Genomic DNA, 26,078 nt, shown 5'->3' on the forward strand with positions numbered 1-26,078 from the left:
AGGAAGTTATAAAAGAGAAAAGCACAAGATACCTCAACAAAATAGGACATGAGAACGTGCTAATGCAACCGTTACTGGAACCACACAATGAACGAAGACTGAAAAGGAATTNATGGAACCTCACAATGGGCGAGGACTAGAAAGGAATTGACCAGCCGACCTGAGAGAGGATTAACAGGACTTATCTCTGGATAAGCCCTCTCCACGTCTCGAAGAATACTACAGCAAATTAGCTTATACAATCAAACGTAATTCTGATTGCTAATATTATGTAAATAAAAAAAATTCAATATTCCTTGCACGGATCATCCCGCATACCCCTACTTCAGCTGCAGCCCTCCTTGTTTACTTTATTTGGCTACCTCACAGCGCACTCTGACAGCGTCAAAGATCCTCGAAGAAGGCGCGTGACGATTCATGTCAAAATTTGAACCATTATTACACAAATGAATACGAAACTGATAAATTGTTCGAATCAAGGCGCAACTCGCGTTTCAGAATAGGCACGAAACCGCCTCTGTGTAACAACAACCCAGCAACTTTCAGTAAGAAACAAACATTGCTTTTATGCGTTTTTCTACAGACAGTATTCCTTTGCCGGCCATCTTGTGAAAACTGACGCATGAGCACGAACAACGCGACACTAGCGCGCTCGCGAACAGTAACTACTAATCTCATGTTACAAATAAAATTCGTTCGCCGGTTAAATACATAATATTAAATCAAATACTGAGAAGTTCGTGAGCCTCCCTGTAACAGGGTCAGATTTGTAGGTCTTTTTGCGGTAAAATATTAAACATGTATGTATCACCCCATAATCAGAATAAATTGCCCATCTGCAATTCAAAGGCTAATTCTAAGCGTCTACAAAATTATACAACAGGCGCTGCTATTTAAGGCTCCGCCAAAACACATAAACGCAACAATTACACAGCAACAAGAGGACATAGCTATATTTGGAGGTGGTGTTTTCCCTGCGTTCCTTGTCGGGATATTACAAACAGGAGTAACTTGAAGCTGAAGCGGCCTCCGTAGTCTAGGAGTAACGTTCCCACCTCATTATTCAAAGTACGCGGGTTCAAATCCGGCGGAGCTCGCGGAATTTTTAAGGGCAGAAAAATTCAGGGAACAAGTCCTCCGGGAGGGACTTTAAGCCGTGTGTGCCGTGTCGTAGATTTACGGCACGTAAAAGATCCTCATGTCTCTAGGAGACCTCTGAGCAAAATTAGGCAAAGTTTCCCGGCCAAATAGTTTCCAGTTCCTCCGGTAGATGGGTAAGTATCGGGGACCACTGCCAAAGAGGAGGCCGACCTCGCAGGCAGGACGGGGCTGATAGCGAGCAGCAGTACGGAAGGGCATGGCGACTGGTAGAATATAAAAGGAGGACGCAAAATAGACTACAAGACGCGGTGCATGGGGAAACGCCCTCCCCAAATAATAATAATAATAATAATAAACTGGAAGCTGCAGTTAGTAAAGAGTGCATTGGTAAGATAGCAGGTTCTACAAATAACTGCAGATCCTCGTTGTGAGCTCTCGCTGTGAGAAGTTTGTAGCTGAGGCCGCAGATAATTTGGGAACCATGAGGATGGAAAATTTCGCCTTTACAAGCCGCTGCGAAGTAACCGATAGTGGACACTCTAACAGACTGAGAGCACGCGAATGTCAATCCAGTAAACATGTTTCGTATAAAACAGAATTCCTGCCCTCCCTAAATATATTTGCGTAAGCACAAAAAGTTACATATCTAGCACATGCAATATTATTGCCTATTAAGGGAAAATATGTATCATATGCATGTCCATGGGCACATAAACAAATTGTCTGCTCAGGTGCTAAGGTGCTGAAAAACAGGCATGACGAAAGGATTTCTTTACACATCTGTATCAAATCTGGTGATTCAGTGGTCCCACCCCCTCAGTGCGTCACGCCCGAAATGGATCGCTTGACCTGGGGGACACCTGCTCAAACAGACGGGTGCCTATATAAGGCAGGGTTCTCATCGTTTGTCACCGGACTTCGCAATGGCTCGTTACGAGGTAAGTGCGAGAACACATTCAAACCGAAACTGGTATAATGAAAGTTGGGCATTGCAGCCCATCCGACAGGCAAAAATATTTTATAGATTTTTTGCTACTTGTTTCCCGTTGCCTATTTGCCTGCCTTACGTTTCCACCCTGAACATGCAGGCAGTATATTTCTTCCAGAATCTGGGCAACATTTACAAGACTACACGGCGTAACATCACCGTATTAAATTATTGTTAAAAGAAAACTGATGCCTGCAGAACTATTGTTGATATGAAGAGCGTCCATTACTAGTTATCTGAACATTTATGCAATCCACTTCATGAAACTAATTTAGGAATTCAGACTTCAACGGCCGTATTCGTGACAGGGCCCACAATTCTAATTAGACGTGACTACGTCCTTTCATAAATTTCGATCTTTTCAAGTGGCAGGGGGGTGACCAGACGGAGTTATTTGTGTCCTGGGGGCAAATTTCCAGTTTGCTTCGGCCCGGAATGCCCTAATAGAGCCTCTCTTATCCTGCGTCCCCTTCGCTTCACGCTGTAGAAATTATTGTCACAAACGACGCTCTGCAAGCCGAATCGTGATCGTGCAGCTTCTGTGTAACAGTTCACAGGCACATTCGAACATGGAGCGCTGTATGAGGGAGCGGCATTGTGGTCGGATTTTCAGCGCATTTTGCAGCGAGTTCAAGGCTGCGGTGTGCAATCCACGGTGAACCTTCCCTCTCACCAACGCATGGAACTTCTGTCATGCAGTAATCAGTTCTGTACTGTCAGCACCAAACTGTATATATTTCGCTAACTTTTGAGACAAATTTTCTTCTTCTTTCACGAATTGTTCAGTCCTTAAAAAATCTACGCGCTGAGAGATACTTAAAAATCACAGGGTCAATTAATGACACAGAATGTGACGTCGCTTTTCTCTGGTTTGCAGACACTCCTTGTGATCGCAACTATCGGCGTCGTGGCGCTCGCTCTACCGGCACAGAGGGACAATGGGGTAAAGCCAGCACATGGGCAACCTGCTTGGCCACCATATGGACCACCTGCTTTGCCACCTCATGGACAACCTTCATTGCCGCCATATGGACCACCTGCTTTGCCACCATATGGACCACCAGTGTTGCCACCATACGGACCACCAGCTTCTCCACCATATAAACCACCTGCTTTGCCACCATATGGACCACCTGCATTGCCACCACATGGACCACCTGCATTGCCGCCATATGGACCACCTGCTTTACCACCATACAAACCCCCTGCTTTGCCACCATATGGACCACCAGCTTCTCCACCATATGGACCACCATTTTTCCCGCCACCATTTGGACCACCTATTTTACCACCATTCGTGCCACCATTTATACCACCCTTTTGGCCACCATTCCCTCCAATACCTCCACGTCCGCCCACTGAGAAACCCTCAGAGAAACCCAGCGAGGAACCGACCGAAGAACCATGCGAGGAAACCAGTGAGGAACCCTCCGAGAAACCCAGCGAGGAACCCACCGAGGAACCCTGCGAACCCAGCGAGGAACCCAGCGAAAAGCCCAGCGAGAGACCTAGCGAGAAACCAACTGAAAAACCCAGCGAGGAACCCACCGAGGAATCCTGCGAACCCAGCGAGGAACCCAGCGAAAAGCCCAGCGAGAGACCTAGCGAGAAACCAACTGAAAAACCCAGCGAGGAACCCACCGAGGAATCCTGCGAACCCAGCGAGGAACCCAGCGAAAAGCCCAGCGAGAGACCTAGCGAGAAACCAACTGAAAAACCCAGCGAGGAACCCACCGAGGAATCCTGCGAACCCAGCGAGGAACCCAGCGAAAAGCCCAGCGAGAGACCTAGCGAGAAACCCAGCGAAAAGCCCAGCGAGAAACCAACTGAAAAACCCAGCGAGGAACCCACCGAGGAATCCTGCGAACCCAGCGAGGAACCCAGCGAAAAGCCCAGTGAGAGACCTAGCGAGAAACCAACTGAAAAACCCAGCGAGGAACCCACCGAGGAATCCTGCGAACCCAGCGAGGAACCCAGCGAAAGACCTAGCGAGAAGCCCAGCGAAAAGCCCAGCGAGAAACCAACTGAAAAACCCAGCGAGGAACCCACCGAGGAATCCTGCGAAACCAGCGAGGAACCCAGCGAAAAACCCAGCGAGCGACCTAGCGAGAAACCCAGCGAAAAGCCCAGCGAAAAACCAACTGAAAAACCCAGCGAGGAACCCAGCGAGAAACCCGGCGAGCATCCCGGTGAGAATCCCGGCGAGAAACCTTATGAATAACCCACGACTAATTAACAGAACACTAACGTCCCTCCGGAAGTTCAACAGACTGGAGACCATATGCTGCAACCCTTGGGGTCTGTTCTTTTTGTCCGGCGCTGTACGTCAACTTTAAAACTGTCTGTTACATTTTAAGAATGGAAATATACGTTGCATACCAGATATCGTGTTCTCATTTCTGCCCCCTCGCCCCCCCTTTCAAACACAATATATTCGTTTGTCCTCTGTAAATGTGTCCGACTCTACATTATGTATACATTCGTAAGCAGACTTTTGCATTCTTTGACAGAATTTTAATGACTTCCTTTCCTCTAACTCGTCATGCAGGGAACATTCGTAATGCCGTTACAAACTTACATACAAAACTACCATCTTCAAGGCAATCTTTCATCTACTCGACCCCTCCCTTTCAGCTCTTCGGTTATTCTATATATACAGTTTGCTTCCTCTTACATTTTACACTTCATTCTAAACCCGCAAGTCAGTATAGCTTGGGTTCCGTCCCACATTCCATTCAAATTCCTAAGAAAAAGAATTGTGAAGCATTACCGCCATGTCACGTCCTTCCGTTCCTGCTCAACAGAACACACGATGTAGCGTGCATACGCACACAAGTACACATGAACCAACCAGTAGCTCGGCGAGTCGTCTTTATCGCGTGTGTATGTTTACGTGTGTGTGCGTATATATAGCATCCCTTATAGAGAGTGAATAAGGTCCAAGCCACTCAGAACCGCACTTTGTGCCTCTCTGTCACAATATATCGAATATCGCTGATAGGGGCACGCGATGGAGTAGTTGGTTGAGGAACTGTGCTACAGGCCACAAGGTCGTGCGTTCTATTCCCGACCACGGTAACAGATTTTCAATTTACCTAATCCTTCTAACCGCATTATGGAACTGTGGTTTACAAAGTCACTAACAGAAATGAGTTACAGGAAGATTCCTGGTGGGTAAAGACCACTGTCTAGTATATTCAGGAGCCTCGACGTCTCACAATCCTATGGGCCTCCATGGCTTGTAACAGGGATAAACAAATCACCACCGTGACAGTCAAGTCCCTGAGTCTGTATTGGTCCGCCGTATGGTTCAAAATATTCATCCTCGTGTACGTTCTCAGTTGGTGTTTGTTTCTGAACCCAAGTCTATGAAAGAATTATATTTGCTTCCGAGTCAAGTAGTCGAAGGACGGGCTATTGACGTTCGGAGGGAATTTTCCTAATGCCACTTTGGCGTGTTTCGCATCCCGTTAGTATAGCAGTTGGGGAGACCTCTCCGGCTGTTAGCCAGCCGTGCTATAAGGTGCTGGAAGTGTCCCGGAATGGGTCAGGTTAGGAAGGATTGTCTAGAAAACAGGGAAACGAAAGAGGCGCTCGGCAGTGAAAGATGGTGCAGAGGTCCGAGCGCCTCAGAGTGAACAGCCTCGGTGTCGAGTCTCTCCTGTAATGGCAGCTGGTTTTAATCCTTCGGTTATGTTAACCATTAAGAACTACTGTTCGCCGGCCATCTTGGATTCGGTTTCTCATTCTCTTTTATTAGACGAGGTGTATTTCAATAGATCCAGACCCTAAGTTTGCCTTGTCTGGTACAAACGACGAACCGTACTGTTTACATGGCTAGTGGCCAGAGCTGTGTGATTAAAGAGGCCTTCTCGCTTCAAATCAAGGTTCATTCCTTTTCCTCGAAGTATACATTTCTATTCTTTGACAATTCTTCCGTCCCCCGTATTCTGGGAACTGATTTTTTGTCATTTGCTAAATGGTGACTCGATTTTGCGATTTCCTCTTACACTTTCGCCTTTGAGCATTCTTGTCGGTATGATTTTGAGTCATTAGACTTTTCCATACAGCATTCTCATTTAATTTTTCCTTGTTCGGAAGAAGCCTTGAACAAGCTAGCGGCCTATACTTCGCCCTTGAGCTTTTCTGACTCACGTAAGCTTGAACATCTGCTATTAACGTTTCCGAAGCTGTTTTCTGACCAATTGGGTACGGAGAAAGGGATGGTATGTCAGCGTGATCTGACCGATGGTCCCGTTTGCGAACCCTGTGCGATATTGTTCAGGATTTGCTGAAAAAGGGAGTGGTAAGGAAATTTTTTCTCAATATGCGAGTCCAGGCTTCTTAGTTCCTAAGCCTCAAGTCAGGTATCGGATTGTAAATTATCGTCTTCTTAATAAGAAGGTTGACTTTGATGCGTTTCCTATGCCTAGTCTTGAACATGCTTCTGCCTATTTTCGGGAGCTAAGGCCTTTTCCATCTTGGATCTTAATTCAGCTTACTACCAGATCCCATTGTCCGCCAAGGCCGTAAGGCAACGGCCTTTTCTACTACATTTGGTCTGTGTGAATATACTAAGCTACCCATGGGAATGAGCGTTGGCTGTCAAGTGCTTTTTCGGGTAGTAGATTCCCTGTTTGGACATTTGAAAAATAAATATTGTAACGTGTTTACGTTACCGAATACGCCGTAGAGATGGTTAATTGGTTTATTTAACAATCTTCAAATAACGGCTACAATTAATTATTACAATGTTACGGGTTTCCACACTTTACAAACCCTAGAACAAAATCTCTTAACACTCTCTTCGAGAGTCTTCACGTACTAATAATGCGGGAGCTATTCAAGTCTCTCTGAATTACACACTCCAGATATGACTGGTTATCACTGGTTATCGCACACGCGGCTGTAGCTCGTAACTTGCGAACTGAGAAGTCGTTGATAACGCACTCGGCGACTGTCACAGTACAACTGACTGTGAATAGCCTTTGCTGCTCCTCATGTAGCCTCGATCGGACAATACAGAAAACGGCCTTGTTGCCTGGCGCTGTGTTGCTAGCAACGCTAGCGGTAGTAACCGTTGTTACTACGGTACCAATCCTGTTGCGTTACCATGCGGAGGAGGGGGAGGGGAGCGCTGACTCACCCGCCGCGTCACTGCTGCTGGTGGGGGTGGGGGGTTCTCGTTTGCGCAACATGTCACAATATGTTTACAATTTCATGGATGAGTTGTTAGTGTATTCTCGTTCCATGGAAGAACGAGTTGGACGAGAAGTCCTATGCTGTGCGGACGTGTATATGTCGTTGCTCCGAAGAGCAGTGTTGGTAGTTACGTAGACTTAAAGTCTAAGTGGGCACAGTGAGTGAATCATTACGTGAACTATATATCGGAATGTTCAATCTTGTTTATTTTCTCGATAATGCTTGATAAAAGTGGAACAATCTTCTAGTGCATAGTACTATATAAGTGCATGGCCGTGGCCATGGCCTACCCCAACAACTATATACATTCACCACCATCAAACATGAATGATTACACAGATCATAATACACCATCATCATATATAAATATACCGATACCCACATCATACATGCAGCCTCCTGCCACCGAACAAGGTGTCTCTCAGAATCCCATCATGTATTGCAGTCAACCTCAACAGAACGTGCAAATGACCAGCCAAATGCAGTATTATAATCACAATTTTCAAGCTCTACCCAAACAAGGAAACGACTGGCAAACTGATCCACGCGCCAGGAAGAGAGCGAGAGATCATGAAGTGAACGACTACTGGCTCGGAGAGGCAGTGTCAACTAGTAACAGGTACCGTGCCCTCTCAGAAGAAGAAATGGACTCAGTACAAGAAGACAGTTCAAAAACCAGGGAACCTAAACCCCCTCCTATATTCATCGCATGTGTCAAAAACATCAAACCTCTAATCGAATTACTTGATGAGATAGCAAATCAAAAATATAACATCAAAACTCTGAGCTCTGATCAAGTCAAAGTACAGCCCTTAGAAAGTACAGTTTACAGTACGATCCTAAAATCCCTAATTGACAAAAAAACATAATTTTACTCGTATAAACCAAAACAAGATAGAAGCTTTAGAGTAGTCTTAAAAAATGTCCATCCGACAACAGACTTAAATGAGATTAAAACTAGTATTGAATCAAAAGGTCACGAAGTTACCAACATCTGGAACGTAAAACAAAGGAAGACTAAAAATCCCTTACCAATATTCTATGTGGACCTAAAGCCAAAGGCTAATAATAAGGACATATATAACATAAAGTTACTCATGAATACTTGTGTCCAATTTGAAGCACCACATGCTAAACGAGAGATACCTCAGTGCACGAGATGCCAAAGATATGGCCACACGAAGAATTACTGCTATAACAACCCTCGATGCGTTAAATGCGCAGAAAATCATTTGACCAGTGATTGTCCCAGGAAAACAAGAGACGAAGAGGTCCGCTGCGTAAACTGTAACGAGCATCACCCTGCAAACTATAGGGGATGCATGATACACAAACAGCTGCAGCAAAAGATATACCCAGCGATGCGAGAACGAATAAAATCACCAACAAAAACTACACTACAGGGAGAAACATTTGCCCAAGTTCTTAAAACAACATATACAACCCACACAAACGATCCCTGAAGTCAATCAATACAATGCCTCAGTAATGACACAACCAGCCACTGAATTGGCAGAACTAACCCAAATGATGAAAAAGCTAATGGAACAGTTGGGCACAATGTTAAACCTTCTCACAACGCTCATAACTAAAATTGCTTAATGGCGGTACAAATTCTCCAAATCGGAGTGTGGAATGCCAATGGGCTGTCACAACACGCACAGGAACTCAAAATATTCTTACAAAACAACTGCATTGACATCATGCTGATTTCTGAAGCACACTTCACTGACAGGACTCATCTCAAATTACCAAACTACAATATATGTCATACACAACACCCAGATGGCACTGCAGTAATTATCAGAAGAAACATTCAGCACTACGAAAGAATGGAGTACAAACAAGAAAATATTCAAGCTACCAGTGTAACCGTTCAAAACTATGCCGGTGATCTAACCTTCTCTGCAATCTATTGCCCACCAAAACATAATAACAACCGTAAGGACTATGAAAAATTCTTCAGAACACTGGGCAATAGGTTTATAGTAGCTGGTGATTTTAACGCCAAGCATACAGCGTGGGGATCACGAATCACTAATACTAAAGGGAGAGAGCTGCTGACCGCTCTGGGAAACAATAACCTAAGTTATTTATCCACCGGGCAACCGACATACTGGCCCACTGACACCAAGAAAATACCAGATCTGCTCGATTTCTGTGTAATCAAAGGAATTCAGATGAAACGATTCTCGATAGAATCATCCTTAGACCTTTCCTCAGATCACACCCCACTTCTAGTAACCCTCTATTCACACATAATTGAAAAAGAAAAAGGGCCGTCACTGTATAACAAGCGTACAAACTGGAATTATTTCAGAGAAAAATTGGACGAAATAATTGCTATAGATATTCCACTAAAAACTGCAATGGATATTGAAACAGCAGTTGAAAACCTAACTAAAGCCATTCAAACAGCAGCATGGCAGGCTACACCCGTCCAACAGCACACCCATTGCAAGGAGGAATGTCCAGTTATTGTAAAACAAAAGATAGCTGAAAAAAGAAAAGCAAGAAAAAGGTGGCAGTTAACACGAGCACAGCCTGACAAACAAAAGCTTAATAAACTTACAAAAGACCTTAAAAGCTTGCTACAGAAACTAAAAGATGATTCCGTACAGACGTATCTGGCTGGTTTAACTGCCACCACGGCAACAGATTATTCGCTATGGAAGGCAACGAAGCGACTTAAAAGACCGCAACAATCAATACCGCCAGTCAAAACCTCTGACGATAAGTGGGCAAGAAGCAATGAACAAAAGGCCATGGCATTTGCCAAGCATTTGCAAAATGTATTTCTCCCCAACGACATCGAAAGTACCCTAGAAGACCAGCAGGCGATCAATAGGGTCCTTGCAGCACCGCATCAGATGGCCCCACCCATAAAAAAATTCAAAATTAAAGAAGTCAGACAAGTCATACAAAAAGAAATCAACGCAAATAAAGCGCCTGGGTATGACATAACTACAGGGAAGGTCCTACAGGAAGTCTCTGAGAAGTGTTTTCACGTAATCACGATGATCTTCAATTCAGTGTTGAGAGTGGAGCACTTCCCCATTCAATGGAAAATAGCGCAAATCATCATGGTTCCTAAACCGGCGAAAAATCCCAGAGAGATTGCATCGTATAGACCTATAAGTCTTCTACCAGTCCTTTCAAAAGTCTTAGAAAAACTCTTGCTGAAACGCCTCACACCAATCTTAGAAGAACAGAAATTAATACCAAGCCATCAGTTTGGTTTCAGAAGCAAGCACGGTACTATTGAACAGGTACATAGAGTAGTGAAAGAAGCCTCCAACGCCCTAGAAGAAAAGAAGTTCTGTACAGCAGCCTTTCTCGATATTAGCCAAGCATTTGACAAGGTGTGGCACCAGGGACTCTGTTACAAACTAAAGTCAAATCTGCCCCATAATATGTTCTCCATCTTAAAATCTTACCTTACGCAAAGATATTTCTTCGTCAAACATGAAGATTTCTACACTGAAATCTACCCTATACTAGCTGGGGTACCTCAAGGCAGCGTACTAGGCCCGTTACTATACCTCCTTTACACTGCAGACCTACCTACTACCGAAATGACCATGACTGCAACATATGCTGATGACACCGCTGTTTTAGCAACCCATATGGATCCTGCTACGGCATCTAGATGTCTTCAAGAAAACCTACATGACATGCAAAAATGGCTAAGAAAGTGGAAGATCAAAGTCAATGAGAGCAAATCGGTCCAGGTAACATTTACTATGAAAAAAGGACAATGTCCGCCAGTTACACTAAATGACTCACAACTACCGCAAGCAGATGTAGCCAAGTATCTTGGCATACATTTAGATCGCCGGCTAACATGGCGGAAACATATCTTCAGCAAAAGAAAACAATTGGGCCTGAAAATTCGGCAATTGTACTGGATAATCGGAAGAAGATCACAACTATCTCTTAATAGCAAACTCTTACTCTACAAGGCAATACTCAAACCTATATGGACGTATGGTATATCACCGTGGGGAACAGCCAGCAATTCAAACCTGGAAATACTACAACGATTTCAGAACAAGGTTCTCAGAGAAATAGTTGATGCGCCCTGGTATGTGCCCAATACAGTGTTACATAAGGACTTAAGTGTATCTACAGTGCGAGAAGAAATTAAAAAGTGTAGTGCTAAGTACAGTCGGAGACTACAAATACATCCAAACGAACTCGCAGCCTCACTACTAACCCATGAAGATGAAGTTAGGAGATTAAAAAGATTCAAACCGTCAGACCTGTCTGATAGATTTAGCTAGTTTTAAGAGTATACATGCCACAAATCTTAAGGCATCTACTGGGACAGCCTTATTAACACTGTTAATGACATAGTCACCAAAAGTGCTCATTGTCCTTAATTGGACAGATTGTATGAATCTATCTTAAATAAAAAAAAATGGAAGAACACTTAGGCAATTTAAAGGAAGTATTTGGTCGCCTTGAGAAGGCCGGTTCACCTTGAACCGTGATAATGTTCATCTGGCTCAATGTGAAATTAAATTTCTAGGTCATTCCTTACTTGTGAAAGGGATTAAGATTTTGCCGCAGAGGGTGGAAGCGATTGTTCACTTGTCCCACCCCCAAAGAACCTGAAGGTAGTACGCCGTCTCCTTGGTATGATTGTATTTTACGGATATTTTGTGAAGGATTTTTCACAATTAGCGGAACCACTCCATGCGTTAAAACCTAAGAAGGCTGCGTTTGTGTGGGATGAACCTCAGAGGAGAGCCTGTGAGCAGCTCATAATTTCTATTTCTACGCCCCCGTCTTACAAGTTCCGGACTTCTCGAAAGAGTTCGTGTTGGTCTGTGATTCGAGTGACGTTGCCATTTCGGCTGTCCTTAACCAACAACAAGGGAAGCGATTGGCTGCCATAGCCTTCGCTAGTCGTGTACTTAATACTTCTGTACGTAAATACCCCGTCGATGTAAAGGAATTCCTTGCTGTAGTTTGATGATGTGAAAAATTTCGCGTCTACCTTGAACATAAGGAATTCGCCCTCCATGCGGATAATCAGGCTCTGTCCTGGTTGTTGAGGCATATTAAAGAACTAGGCCGTATATAGAGGTGGATCTTGCGACTTGCTACGTATAAATTCAACGAAGTTCATATTCCAGGGGAAAGTCACATTGTGGCTGACTGCTTAACTCGTCAGTCTGAAGACCCTCCCAAACAGTCCTCCAACATTTGCCGGCTGCCTTTCAGTCCATCAGGGAGCAACAGATTAAGGATGCCTGTTGTAGCGAGGTGTATGGAAAGCTTAAGCAGCGAGATCCTGCTGTTCGTAAATTCAAATTGGCGAACGACACACTTGTTTATTTCTCTCCTAGGACTAAGACCCAGAGGTATTTGGTTCTCCAAGGTTTGAGGACCACGATACTCAAGTACTTTCATGACTCAATTTTGAGCGCGCACTTGGGAGTGGCCAAGACCCGTCAACGGATATCCAACGTCTCTTATTGGCCGGGCATAAGGCCTGATGTACTTAAATATGTCAGGCAGCGTCAAGAATATCAGAGGGCAAAGCCGGCTCAAAATAGCCAGGTTGGCCTCCATAGTAGTCACATTGTAACTAAGCCGATGGAGCGATTTTTTGTTGAGTTTGTGGGCCCCACTGTTCGGAGTCATCAGGGCAACCTGACCATCGTGGTTGTCCTAGACGGGTTTTCCAAGTTTGTGGCGATGTAGCCTGTAAGAGGATAACTTCTGAGGCAGTGGTTTCGTGCTTCGTCGGAAAGTATTTTCCTTGTTTTGGAGTCCCGAAGTGTATAGTATCCGACAATGAGGTGGGATTTTAAGTCCCGTTTGTTTTATAACACTTGTTTTTCCTGGCCGATAAAGCATGTCACGATATCTCCATATTATCCCCCGGCTTCTCAGATGGAGCGATTCAATTGAAATTTGAAGGCGGCCTTAACCATCTACCATAATCTCCAACACACTCGATGGGACGAGTCTCCCATCTAACAGCATGGCGTTTAACACCGCATGGCATGAGAGTACTGGCTCTACACCTGCCTTGTTATTCCCAGGGCGCGAACTGAACCACCCCTTGGGATTGAAGTGGCAGTTCTCTGAGCTAGATTTGCAGAAGACCCCTCAGGACACTAAGGTATTTTGGGAACGGGTCTTGGCAAATGTGAAAAGGGCCAGGGATAGGGTTGCCAGGCGATATGACGCGAGCCAGTGTTTAAGGTTGGATATCTGGTCCTCGTAGAACTCCACCTTCAGAGTTTGAAAGCCCTGAAGCCGTCGGCCAAGATCGAATTGCTAGATTTCTGACTAAGGTCACCGCACAACTGACTAATCCTGACTCTGGTGTGCTAGTTACAAAGGCTCATGTTTCGCAATTAAAGAGATATTTCAATGCAGATTAGGGCGCGTGCCCTTGTAATTATTATTATTATTATTTTTTGTAAACTTTTCTCAGGGAATTGCGCTGTGCTGCCGTTCGTTTTATGTTGCAGTTGTGTTATTGACTACACTTTCCTTTATCCCTTCCTTATTGGCTTGGGGACGCTGGAGAGTTTCGACGAAGCTGTTCTTTGACGCCTCCGAATCCCTGGGTCCCAAGGGGGTCGGAGTGTAGCTACATCTCTTCCTGTTCGACGTCTGGACATTCTCGACTGCAGTTGGGGCTCTTGGATAACGGCCCGGAAGTTATGTCCTCCCACCCCCAGCTTTAGTGGTGTGCGTGGCTGGGAGTGAGAATGGTGGTGACGCTTGAGATTTGGACTGATTTGATTTAGCCGTCCTCCGCGAAGGTGACTTCCCTGGGGGTCTCCCTCCCGGTGCTTTCTTCATAGCAGGGTGCAGTAATGGACTGAGTGTTTTCCTGCGGTTTCCCCCGTTAGGTGGGAAGAGAAAAGCCCCCAGGGAGTTATCGTGTCGGGATTATTATGCCGGACTACCAGAGTTGCTCTTCGTGTGGTTTTTTTTTTTTTAATATCAGGGAGAGATCCTGAACCGTGTTTAACGGTTCTTTATGAATACGATCTTTGTACTCTTTCCGGCGACCTAATTGTTCCGCAGAAGCATTGTTTCCTTCTTTGCTATTGAACTCTTTGTTGACGTGGTTGTTACGTGTACACCCCCTTTTTTTCTTCTCCTTCGCCCTTCTGTCCGGCAACAGTGTGTGCGGCCGGTCGCTTGCTCTCTTTCTCTGGTGGTCCTCGTGTGAGCAGGTTCTGGCCTTGACTATAAAATTTTGTTTCGGTTTAACCTCATTTGTTCTGAAATGTCGTCTTGGCCCTGCTGTACGGCCCCTGGGGAACTGAGCCCTCGCGACTTATAGTAGGAAAGTTATGCCTCGTTCCGAGGAAGAACTGTTTGGTTTCTACTCTTATTACACAGGGACTGTACTTCGAGTTCAGTGTCGCGTCTGCGACTTTTATTCTGTTCGTGTGTAGTACCTTTTCGAGACAGTCTGTATTAATCATTTGATCTGTATTTGTATAATTTTCTTTTACGCCTATGGGCTTATCTCTTATTATGTTACTATATATAGTGCCTTGGTAACATGGTTATACCTCCACAGCCCGACTTCTTTTGTTTTTTGTTTTTTCTCCTTGGCACTACTCGTACAGCCCCAGTGGGCTTAGGCCTACCTCCATGAACTTCTCCGTTCACTTCCGTTTTTCTAGATCCTACACATTCGGTAGGACTCCTTGGGCGGGTGATCAGCTCGTCGCAAGCCCGGCTTGTTTACTACTCCATTATATTCCTGTCTGAATTGCATTTTCGGTTTTCTTCCCCCCGAGATCCCTATCTCAACTTAGGGAGGTTTCCGAACACCACGTCAGCAAGCAAGATGTTTCCTGTGGCCCTTCCGCCTGCCTTCTTACGTAATCTACACATGACGAGTGGGTACACGCGTGAGGAAGGACGGCTCAACAACAAGATGATCTCATAAGCTCTGTTATATTTTTTCAAAATAGGATGGGAGGTTAACGAGACTGATTAAAGTGTTAGGGAACAGCGACAAATTGTTTGCACCAATTTTAGAATGACAACGAAAAGAAACGCTGAAGATCTGGTCATTGATGAAGGCAACCATCGTCAATATCGAAACACGAAAGTCTGAACGAAATTCTTTTGTGTTAAGTTGATAACAGGAAGCTTCACATATAACCAACGACCGAGGGGGGGGGGTAAAAGTCTGCATCCAACTTTCTGACAAAACTGAAACCGAACGTTCTCTTTTTAGTCCATGAGATCCCAATGACGAAAAATGGAAACTTCGGTAGGGATCTGAGACAAGGAGGGGGAGGGAAATACAGTAACAACGCAGTTACGCCTGGTAACTTCTTCAACATCGGCCGTGTTGTTGTTGATTACTCCACGGCACACATCATCAGTTACCTCCTTGCACGCCTCAGTGATTACTGCTCTCGATGCCATCATTGTCTGCGTCTATTTTGGAAAATCCTTCTGTTAAGTAAACCCCAAATAAGGTAGCCATATGGGTTTAAATAAGAACTACTTCTGTACACTTGGGAAACGATCAGCATCTCGGTTTAAGATAATACACGAGTCTAAAATGTCATGCAGAAAATCCAAAACGACATTCGCTGGGTGGGGCATGGCTCCAGCATGCAACAACGACTCACCCTGTTTATAACGCCAAACATCTAAGAAGAAGGTGAGGCACAAAAGTCTGGCGCAACATGCATAATTAGTGCTCACTGTTCACTGGCCCTTCAAAGATACCTGGCTCTAGCAGTCCGCGACTTGAGATGGCGCCCCATACTGTCATTCTCATCATTCAAATGTGGATTCTCTCATAACCCAAAATTGCACATTTTGTTTAATAAACACAAAATCCAAGTGGCAGTGTGCATCATCAGAAAACCAAACATTGTTGAACAATACCTCATTATTCTGAGCCTACTCAGTAAATTAAATTCTCCAATGTTTGTTTAAATTTAAGTTTAGGTAACGCTGTCATTTTCTATGGATCTTCACAGTAAGAACCTACTTCAAAATACCAAACTATGTAACATATAATACCAATCATCCTGACGGCTCCGCCCACGGCGGTACTGCGATTCTCATCAAAAGTACGATCCAACACTATGAGATACCGAAATACCAGAAAAATTTCCTACAGTCCACCGCAATAAGAGTAACTACATTATCATATGAGCTGACAATTGCAGCAGTTTATTGTCCACCACGATACAATATTAAAATGAATCAATTCCAAGAATTTTTCCAAACATTAGGCAATAAATTCATAGCCGGAGGAGATTATAATAGCAAACATACCAGGTGGGGTTCACGCCTGGCAACAACCAAAGGGAGAGAACTTCTAAAAACTTTAGAACACAGTAGACATTCATACTTATCAACAGGCACCCCAACGTATTGGCCAACTGACCCACAAAAAATTCCTGACCTACTAGACTTTTACATTACAAATGGAATCAATTCAACATACACTGACATCGTACCCAATTACGACTTATCATCTGACCACTCTCCAATTATAGCAACGATTGGAACATCAGTAATATACAAGAAACCTCCACCTAAACTACTCAACTCTCGAACAAATTGGGATACTTACAACAGCATCGACCTAAAAATTCGACTGAAGACGACAGAAGAAATCGAGTACACTACTGAAACATTCATAAACAAACAACAACAAGCTGCACAACAGTCAACGCCAGAACTTCATATACGGAAAATAAACCAAGACATACCGCTTGAAATTAAAAAACTAATAGCGGAAAAAAGGACAGCCAGATCAAGATGGCAACGAACCCACACACCAGCTGATAAATGGGCTTACAACCACACAAGTCATAAATTAAAAAACAAGCTCAAAAAAGTCAGGAGCGAAGAATTTGAGCAATACACAACGAAACTGAGTAGAACAGATAATTCGATATGGAAACCAATCAAGAACTCAAAAAAACCTAAAACTCCAACGCCACCAATAAGAAAAAACACCAATGAACCATGGGCAAAAAATGACGCTGAGAAAGCTAAACTTTTTGCAGAACACTTGGCTTCCGTATTCCAACCAACAGATACAGTAATCGACCAAGAAATAGAAAAAAAAGTCTATTAAACCCACCTATAACACATACAACCATCAAAGCATTCACGCAAAAAGAAATAGCTGATGAAATTAAGCTCCACCGTGCAACAAGTTCACAGAATTATACAAACCATAAACAAAACGTTCGAACACAAACAATAGTGCAGCGGAGTATTCCTCGACATCAGTCAGGCTTTCGATAAGGTCTGGCACCCTGGACTTATCTACAAAATCAAACATGTATTTCCACCGGCTTCCTTCAATCTTCTAAAATCATACTTGAGTAGGAGACCCTTTCAAACCAAAGTAAATGAAGAGGAATCTGACTACTTTCCAATCGGTGCAGGAGTACCACAAGGCAGCGTCCTTGGACCACTGCTGTATGTCCTGTACACGTCAGATCTACCGATGGCACAAAATGTCCTAATAGGGACATTCGCAGACGATATGGCCATCCTTACTAGCCACGCAGATCCTCAAACAGCCTCAACTACTACACAAAACTACTTAAATACTCTCCAACAGTGGTTAACAAAATGGAAAGTGAAAGTGAACGAGAATAAATCCGCACATATATCATTCACCCTCCGAAAAGAAATATGCCCAGCAGTCACAATAAACAACATACAGATACCACAAAAGCAAACAGTAAAATATCTAGGCCTACACTTGGATGCTAAACTGACATGGAAACAACATCTCGCAAAAAAGAAAAAACAAATAAACATCAAGACAATGGAGCTACAGTGGTTACTGGGAAGAAATTCACGACTATCTACAGACAACAAACTTCTAATATATAAAACAATTATCAAACCAATCTGGACATATGGACTAGAATTATGGGGCTGATCAACTAAATCAAATGTTGCAATCATACAAAGATCTCAATCCAAGATACTCCGTCAAATTGTTAATGCTCCCTGGTACGTAACAAATCATACACTACATACAGATCTACAGGTACCAACCGTGCAGGAAGCAATACGCAAGAAAGCCATCACACATCATAACTCCATAGAAAACCACCCCAATCAGCTCATGGAACAACTCCTGGAACCAGTAAGCAACAAAAGACTCAAAAAACTGTGGCCAAGTGAACTACTCTTAAGTTAATGTATAGATACTAATTATAGATTATACAGGTGATTTCGCTGGATATCAACCTGTTCACGCCACTAGTCATTAGTATATCTAATGAGTAATCAGCACTTTAGCTTATAGAATTGTGTAATATTCTGATTGCTAAAATCTAAAATAAAAAAAAAATCTATGGATACAAATTCATATCACTTTTCAATTTCCCTAGCTGTGCTGCAGCCTTCCTTGTTCAATTACTGGGGTTACAGCGTCAATGTCCTCGGAAGAACGCACAGATATATGCCGTCGACGTTTCCCCTCCAAACGTGAACCATTATAATACAACTGGTTGAAAAATTCTTTTGAATCAAGGAGCCCATCGCGTTTGAGAATAGGCACAAACCCGACCCTCTGTGACCACAACCCAAAATATTTCAGTAAGAAATAAACGCTGATTTTATGCGTTTTTCTACATACAGTTTACTTTGCAGGCAATCTTGTGTAAACTGGAGCATGATTACGAATAACGCGATACTAGCGCGCTCGGGAACAGGAAGGACTGATTTCCATGTTACAAAACACCGTTCATTGCTAGGTTGAAAATTTCATATTACATCAAATGCTGGATAATTTCGAGCGCCTTTTGTACATAGGTCAGATCTGTAGATCTTTATGCGGTAAGATAATAAATATTTATGTATCACCCTAAAATTAGAAGAAAATGCACATTTGTAATTCAAAGGCCAATTCTAAAACGCTACAAAATTATACAATAGGCGCTGCTAGGTAACGGTTCCGCCAAAGACACGAACACAACAATTACAGGGATATTACGAACAGGAGTAATTGGAAGCTGCAGTTAGTAAAGAGTGCATTGGTAAGATAGCAGGTTCTACATATAACTGCAGTTCCTCGTTGTGGGCTATCGCTGTGAGAAGTTTGTAGTTGAGGCCGCAGATACTTTGGCAAACCAGAGGAAGGATATCTTCGCCGTTGCAAGCCGCTGCCAAGCAACCGATAGTGGATACTCTAACAGACTGAGAGCACGCGAATGTCAATCCAGTAAACATGTTTGGTATAAAACAGAATTCCTGCCCTCCCCAAATATAATTGCGTAAGTACACAACGTTACATCTCCAGCACATGCAATATTATTGACTTATTAAGGGCAAATATATCCCCTGTCCATCTCCTACACGTATGTATCTTATGCATGTAAATGGGCACAAAAACAAATTGTCTGCTCAGGTGCTAAGGTGCTGATGCAATTATTATTTCAGGGTGCCAACACAAACAGGCATAACGAAAGGATTTCTTTGCACATCTGTATCAAATCTGGTGATTCAGTGGCCCCACCCCCTCAGTGCGTCACGGCCCAAATGGATCGCTTGACCTGCGGGACACCTGCTCAAACAGACGGGTGCCTATATAAGGCTGGGTCCTCTTCGTTTGTCAGCGGACTTCGCAATGGCTCGTTACGAGGTAAGTGGCAGAACGCATTCAAACCGAAACTGGTATGGTGAAAGCTGGGCATTGCAGCCCATCGGAATGGCAAAAATATTTTATAGAATTTTGCTTCTTGTTTCTCGCTGCTTATTTGCCTGCCTTACGTTTCCACCCTGAACATGCTGGCAGTATGTTTCATCCAGAATTTGGGCAACTTTATAAGACTACACGGCGTAACATCACCGCATTCAACTATGGATAACAGAAAACTGATTCCTGCAGAACTATTGTTGATATGTAGAGCGTTCATTACTAGTTATCTGAACATTTATGCAATCCAATATATGAAACTGATTTAGGAATTAAGACTTCAACGGCCGTATTCGTGACAGGGCCCACAATTCTAATTAGACGTGACAACGTCCTTTCATAAATTTCGATCTGTTTCGAGTGGCCGGGGGGGAGACGAGTCAGAGTAATTTGTGTCCTGGGGGCAAATTTCCACTTTGCTTCGGCCCGGAATGTCCTAATAGAGCCTCTCTTATCCTGCGTCCCCTCCGCTTCACGCTGTAGAAATTATTGTCACAAACGACGCTCTGCAAGCCGAATCGTGATCGTGCAGCTTCTGTGTAACAGTTCACAGGCACATTCGAACATGGAGCGCTGTATGAGGGAGCGGCATTGTGGTCGGATTTTCAGCGCATTTTGCAGCGAGTTCAAGGCTGCGGTGTGCAATCCACGGTGAACCTTCCCTCTCACCAACGCATGGAACTTCTGTCATGCAGTAATCAGTTCTGTACTGTCAGCACCAAACTGTATACATTTCGCTAACTTTTCAGAGACATTTTATTTTTCATTCACGAATTGTTCAGTCCTTATAAAATCTTCGCGCTGAGAGATACTGACCAATCACAGGGTCAATTAATGACACAGAATGTGACGTCACTTTTCTCTTGTTTGCAGACACTCATTTTGATCGCAACTATCGGCGTCGTGGCGCTCGCTCTACCCGCACAGAGGGAAAATGGGGTAAAGCCAGCACATGGGCAACCTGCTTGGCCACCATATGGACCACCAGCTTCTCCACCATATAAACCACCTGCTTTGCCACCATATGGACCACCAGCTTCTCCACCATATAAACCACCTGCTTTGCCACCATATGGACCACCAGCTTCTCCACCATATCAACCACCTGCTTTGCCACCATATGGACCCCCAGCTTCTCCACCATATAAACCACCTTCTTTGCCACCATATGGACCACCTGCATTGCCACCACATGGACCCCCAGCTTCTCCACCATATAAACCACCTTCTTTGCCGCCATATGGACCACCTGCTTTGCCACCATACGGACCACCAGCTTCTCCACCATATAAACCACCTGCGTTGCCACCATATGGACCACCTGCATTGCCACCACATGGACCACCTGCATTGCCGCCATATGGACCACCTGCTTTGCCACCATATGGACCACCAGTGTTGCCACCATACGGACCACCAGCTTCTCCACCATATCAACCACCTGCTTTGCCACCATATGGACCCCCAGCTTCTCCACCATATAGACCACCTTCTTTGCCACCATATGGACCACCTGCATTGCCACCACATGGACCACCAGCATTGCCGCCATATGGACCACCTGCTTTGCCACCATATGGACCACCAGTGTTGCCACCATATGGACCACCAGCTTCTCCACCATATGGACCACCATTTTTCCCACCACCATTTGGACCTCCTATTTTCCCACCATTTGTGCCACCGTTTATACCTCCCTTTTGGCCACCATTCCCTCCAATACCTCCACGTCCGCCCACTGAGAAACCCTCAGAGAAACCCAGCGAGGAACCCACCGAGGAACCCTGTGAGGAAACCAGTGAGGAACCCTCCGAGAAACCCAGCGAGGAACCCACCGAGGAACCCTGCGAACCCAGCGAGGAACCCAGCGAAAAGCCCAGCGAGAGACCTAGCGAGAAACCAACTGAAAAACCCAGCGAGGAACCCACCGAGGAATCCTGCGAACCCAGCGAGGAACCCAGCGAAAAGCCCAGCGAGAGACCTAGCGAGAAACCAACTGAAAAACCCAGCGAGGAACCCACCGAGGAATCCTGCGAACCCAGCGAGGAACCCAGCGAAAAGCCCAGCGAGAGACCTAGCGAGAAACCAACTGAAAAACCCAGCGAGGAACCCACCGAGGAATCCTGCGAACCCAGCGAGGAACCCAGCGAAAAGCCCAGCGAGAGACCTAGCGAGAAACCAACTGAAAAACCCAGCGAGGAACCCACCGAGGAATCCTGCGAACCCAGCGAGGAACCCAGCGAAAAGCCTAGCGAGAGACCTAGCGAGAAACCAACTGAAAAACCCAGCGAGGAACCCACCGAGGAATCCTGCGAACCCAGCGAGGAACCCAGCGAAAAGCCCAGCGAGAGACCTAGCGAGAAACCAACTGAAAAACCCAGCGAGGAACCCACCGAGGAATCCTGCGAAACCAGCGAGGAACCCAGCGAAAAGCCCAGCGAGAATCCCGGCGAGCATCCAGGGGAGAATCCCGGCGAGCATCCCGGGGAGAATCCCGGCGACGGCGAGAAACCTTATGAATAACCCACGACTAATTAACAGACCACTGACGTCCCTCCGGAAGTCCAACAGACTGGAGACCATATGCTGCAACACTTGGAGTCTGTTGTTTTTGTCCGGCGCTGTACGTATACTTTAAAATTGTATGTTACATTTTAAGAATGGAAATATACGTTGCATACTAGATATCGTGCTCTCATTTCTGCCACCTCGCCCCACCCTTTCAAACACAATATATTCGTTTGTCCTTGGTAAATGTGTCCGACTCTACATTATGTATACATTCGTAAGCAGACTTTTGCATTCTTTAACAGAATTTTAACGACTTCCTTTCCTCTAACTCGTCATGCAGGGAACATTCGTAATGCCGTTACAAACTTACATACAAAACTACCATTTTCAAGGCAATCTTTCATCTACTCGACCCCTCCCTTTCAGCTCTTCGGTTATTCTATATATACAGTTTGCTTCTTCTTACATTTTACACTCCATTCTAAACCCGCAAGTCAGTATAGCTTGGGTTCCGTCCCAGGTTCCATTCAAATTCCTAAGAAAAAGAAGTGTGAAGCATTGCCGCCATGTCATGGCCTTCCCTTCCTGCGCAACAGGACACACGATGTAGCGTGTATACGCACACAAGTACAGATGAACCAAAGAGTCGCTGGGCGAGTCGTCTTTACCCCGTGTTTACGTGTAGGTGTGTGTGCGTATACATAGCATCCCTTACAGACAGTGAATAAGGTCCAAGCCACTCAGAACCGCACTTTGTGCCTCTGTGTCACAATATATCGAATATTGTTGATAGGGGCACGCGATGGAGTAGTTGGTTGAGGAACTGTACTACAGGCCACAAGGTCGTGCGTTCTATTCCCGACCACGATAACAGATTTTCAACTGACCTAATCCTTCTAACCGCATTATGGACATGCGGGTGACAAAATCACTCTCAGAAATGAGTTCCAGGAAGAATCCTGATGGGTAAAGGGCGGCCGGCATGTAAGGCTGACACTCTCACCCCCATCTTTAAGACCACTGTCTAGTATATACAGGAGTCTCGACGTCTCACAATCCTATGGGCCTCCATGACCTGTAACAGGGATAAACAAATCACCACCGTGACAGTCAAGTCCCTGAGTCTGTATTGGTCCGCCGTATGCTTCAAAATATTCATCCTCGTGTACATTCTCAGTTGGTGTTTGTTTCTGAACCCAAGTCTATGAAAGAATTATATTTGCTTCCGAGTCAAGTAGTCGAAGGACGGGCTATTGACGATCGGAGGGAATTTTCCTAATGCCACTTTGGCGTGTTTCGCGTCCCGTTAGTGTAGCAGTTGGGGAGACCTCTCCGGCTGTTAGCCAGCCGTGCTATAAGGTGCTGGAAGTGTCCCGGAATGGGTCAGGTTAGGAAGGATTGTCTAGAAAACAGGGAAACGAAAGAGGCGCTCGGCAGTGAAAGATGGTGCAGAGGTCCGAGCGCCTCAGAGTGAACAGCCTCGGTGTCGAGTCTCTCCTGTAATGGCAGCTGGTTTTAATCCTTCGGTTATGTTAACCATTAAGAACAATTGTTTGCCGGCCATCTTGGATTCGGTTTCCTCATTCTCTTTTGTTAGACGAGATATATTTCAATAGATCCAGACCCTAGGTTTGCCTTGTCTGGTACAAACGACGAACCGTACTGTTTACATGGCTAGTGGCCAGAGCTGTGTGATTAAAGAGGCCGTCTCGCTACAAATCAAACTTCATTTCTTTTCCTCGAAGTATACATTTCTAGTGTTTGCAATTCTTCCGTGCCGTGTATTTTGGCAACTTATTTTTTGTCATTTGCGAAATTGCGACTCGATTTTGCGATTTCCTCTTACACTTTCTCCTTTGAGCAATCTTGTCGTTATGATTTTGAGCCATTAGACTTTTCCATACAGCATTCTCATTTAATTTTTCCTTGTTCGGAAGAAGCCTTGAACAAGCTAGCGGCCTATACTTCGCCCTTGAGCTTTTCTGACTCACGTAAGCTTGAACATCTGCTATTAACGTTTCCGAAGCTGTTTTCTGACCAATTGGGTACGGTGAAAGGGATGGTATGTCAGCGTGATCTGACCGATGGCCCCGTTTGCGAACCCTGTGCGATATTGGTCAGGATTTGCTGAGAAAGGGAGTGGTAAGGAAGAGGCATTTCACATCGGGCGCTAGCTGAATGCGGTCGAGTGCAGAGGAAATCAACACTACAAGTATCCATGTCCGTATAGCGTACCCTTGAGCATCGAATGAACAATTAAAGTGATAGGAGGTGCGGATCCGCTATCTTATCAAGTGCAGTATTCATAAACATTCTTCTATTTGCAATAAACAACAAAATACTGATACAGCAGTGTTATATAGACTAATAATAGTGCTGAATGGACGGTAACTCAATGAATGTGCTATGGAACGGAAACTGCCCAGGTCAAGTCAGTCCGTATGACCTGAGTCATCCTCAACTAAACATACAAAACTACCAAACGGGATACCAACATAATTTACAAATGCACCTCCATCAACTACAGCAATCGACGACAGATATGCAAATGCAGCACACGTCATATAATCAACAATTTCCAGTGTTAGTAAATAATCCACTGCCTGCAAATCAACCAGCAGCGTATAACTATATTAAACAGAACGCAATTTGCAACAATTCTCAAACATTCGTAGGACGAAACTATGTCAGTTCCTACACATCCACTGGATATGTACTATTAAGGGAAGACGAAGAACTGGAAGCGAAACCAGCAAAACATAACAAAGATAATCCGTGGCAAGTCATTAAAAAACGCAAACGTGCTAATAATAAAACTCCGCATGCAAAATACTTCCGGCTGCACTCTAGTAACCAATATCATGAACTTCATGATGAAGAGAATACATTCCTGAAACAAGTCAGCAGCAATCCAAAGAACCCAAACAGTCACCAATTTATATCCACGGAGTAGCAAATTAGAGGGTGTGTCAAAAAGAGCTTTACAAATTTGAAAGCTTATATAAATTTATACAGAGGACATACACAGCGTTTTGAACTGTCATAATGTAGCAAAACACCACGTTTCATGCACATTGTACTGCAGTACCCAATGCCGCCACTGCGAGCGCTCCCGCAGTTGAAATCAAGATGGCTACTTTCACAGGTGCAGAGCGTGCTCGTTATGTGTTTTGCAGGGGTGCAGGGTCCATGGATGCGGTGGAAGCATTGCTTCCCTATAGAAAAGCAACCAAAAACATTTCTGGCAATTTTTCAATTTCGAAAAAATATTTTATACTTCAAAATATTAATTAATCTGAGAACATATATTACATATAATGAGAATATTGCAAGTTTTAATGTGTTACATAAACCATTTATCAGGATAGATCAGTTATTTCCTTCCAAAATGCAGGGAACTTTAAAATAAAACACGCAAGGAAGCAACAGGTTGTTCCCTTCCACGCTCATTCTGGTTCAACTGGGACTGCAATGGTGCCATATATGAGGAGTCTTTTGCTTAGCTAAACGTTACGGAATCCTTCCAGCTTCGTGCTTCCAGCAATATTGCCGGCTGTAAGGCATTGCAGTATGCAGTTGGAAGTCGGT

General features: G+C 44.5%; 2 protein-coding genes across 2 annotated transcripts in view; both read left to right on the plus strand.

Moving 5' to 3' along the window:
* The first annotated feature begins 1,957 nt into the window (after positions 1-1,957).
* LOC111863038 (cell surface glycoprotein 1) lies at positions 1,958-22,664 on the plus strand. Its single transcript, XM_023848984.2, has 3 exons — positions 1,958-2,039; positions 2,967-4,163; positions 21,840-22,664. The coding sequence occupies exons 1-3, from the start codon at positions 2,025-2,027 to the stop codon at positions 22,500-22,502; spliced, it is 1,875 nt and encodes a 624-aa protein (XP_023704752.1). The 5' UTR covers positions 1,958-2,024; the 3' UTR covers positions 22,503-22,664.
* Positions 19,884-26,078, plus strand: part of LOC111863039 (proline-rich protein 2-like) — an 11,929-nt gene continuing 5,734 nt past the window's right edge. The window contains exons 1-2 of the mRNA XM_023848985.2: positions 19,884-19,925; positions 20,853-21,603. Coding sequence (XP_023704753.1) covers positions 19,911-19,925; positions 20,853-21,603 — 766 coding nt within the window. The 5' untranslated portion in view covers positions 19,884-19,910. The remainder of the gene's footprint in view (positions 19,926-20,852; positions 21,604-26,078) is intronic.

This window comes from Cryptotermes secundus, unplaced genomic scaffold, assembly GCF_002891405.2.
Source record: "Cryptotermes secundus unplaced genomic scaffold, Csec_1.0 scaffold1423, whole genome shotgun sequence".
Classification (NCBI taxonomy): domain Eukaryota; kingdom Metazoa; phylum Arthropoda; class Insecta; order Blattodea; family Kalotermitidae; genus Cryptotermes; species Cryptotermes secundus.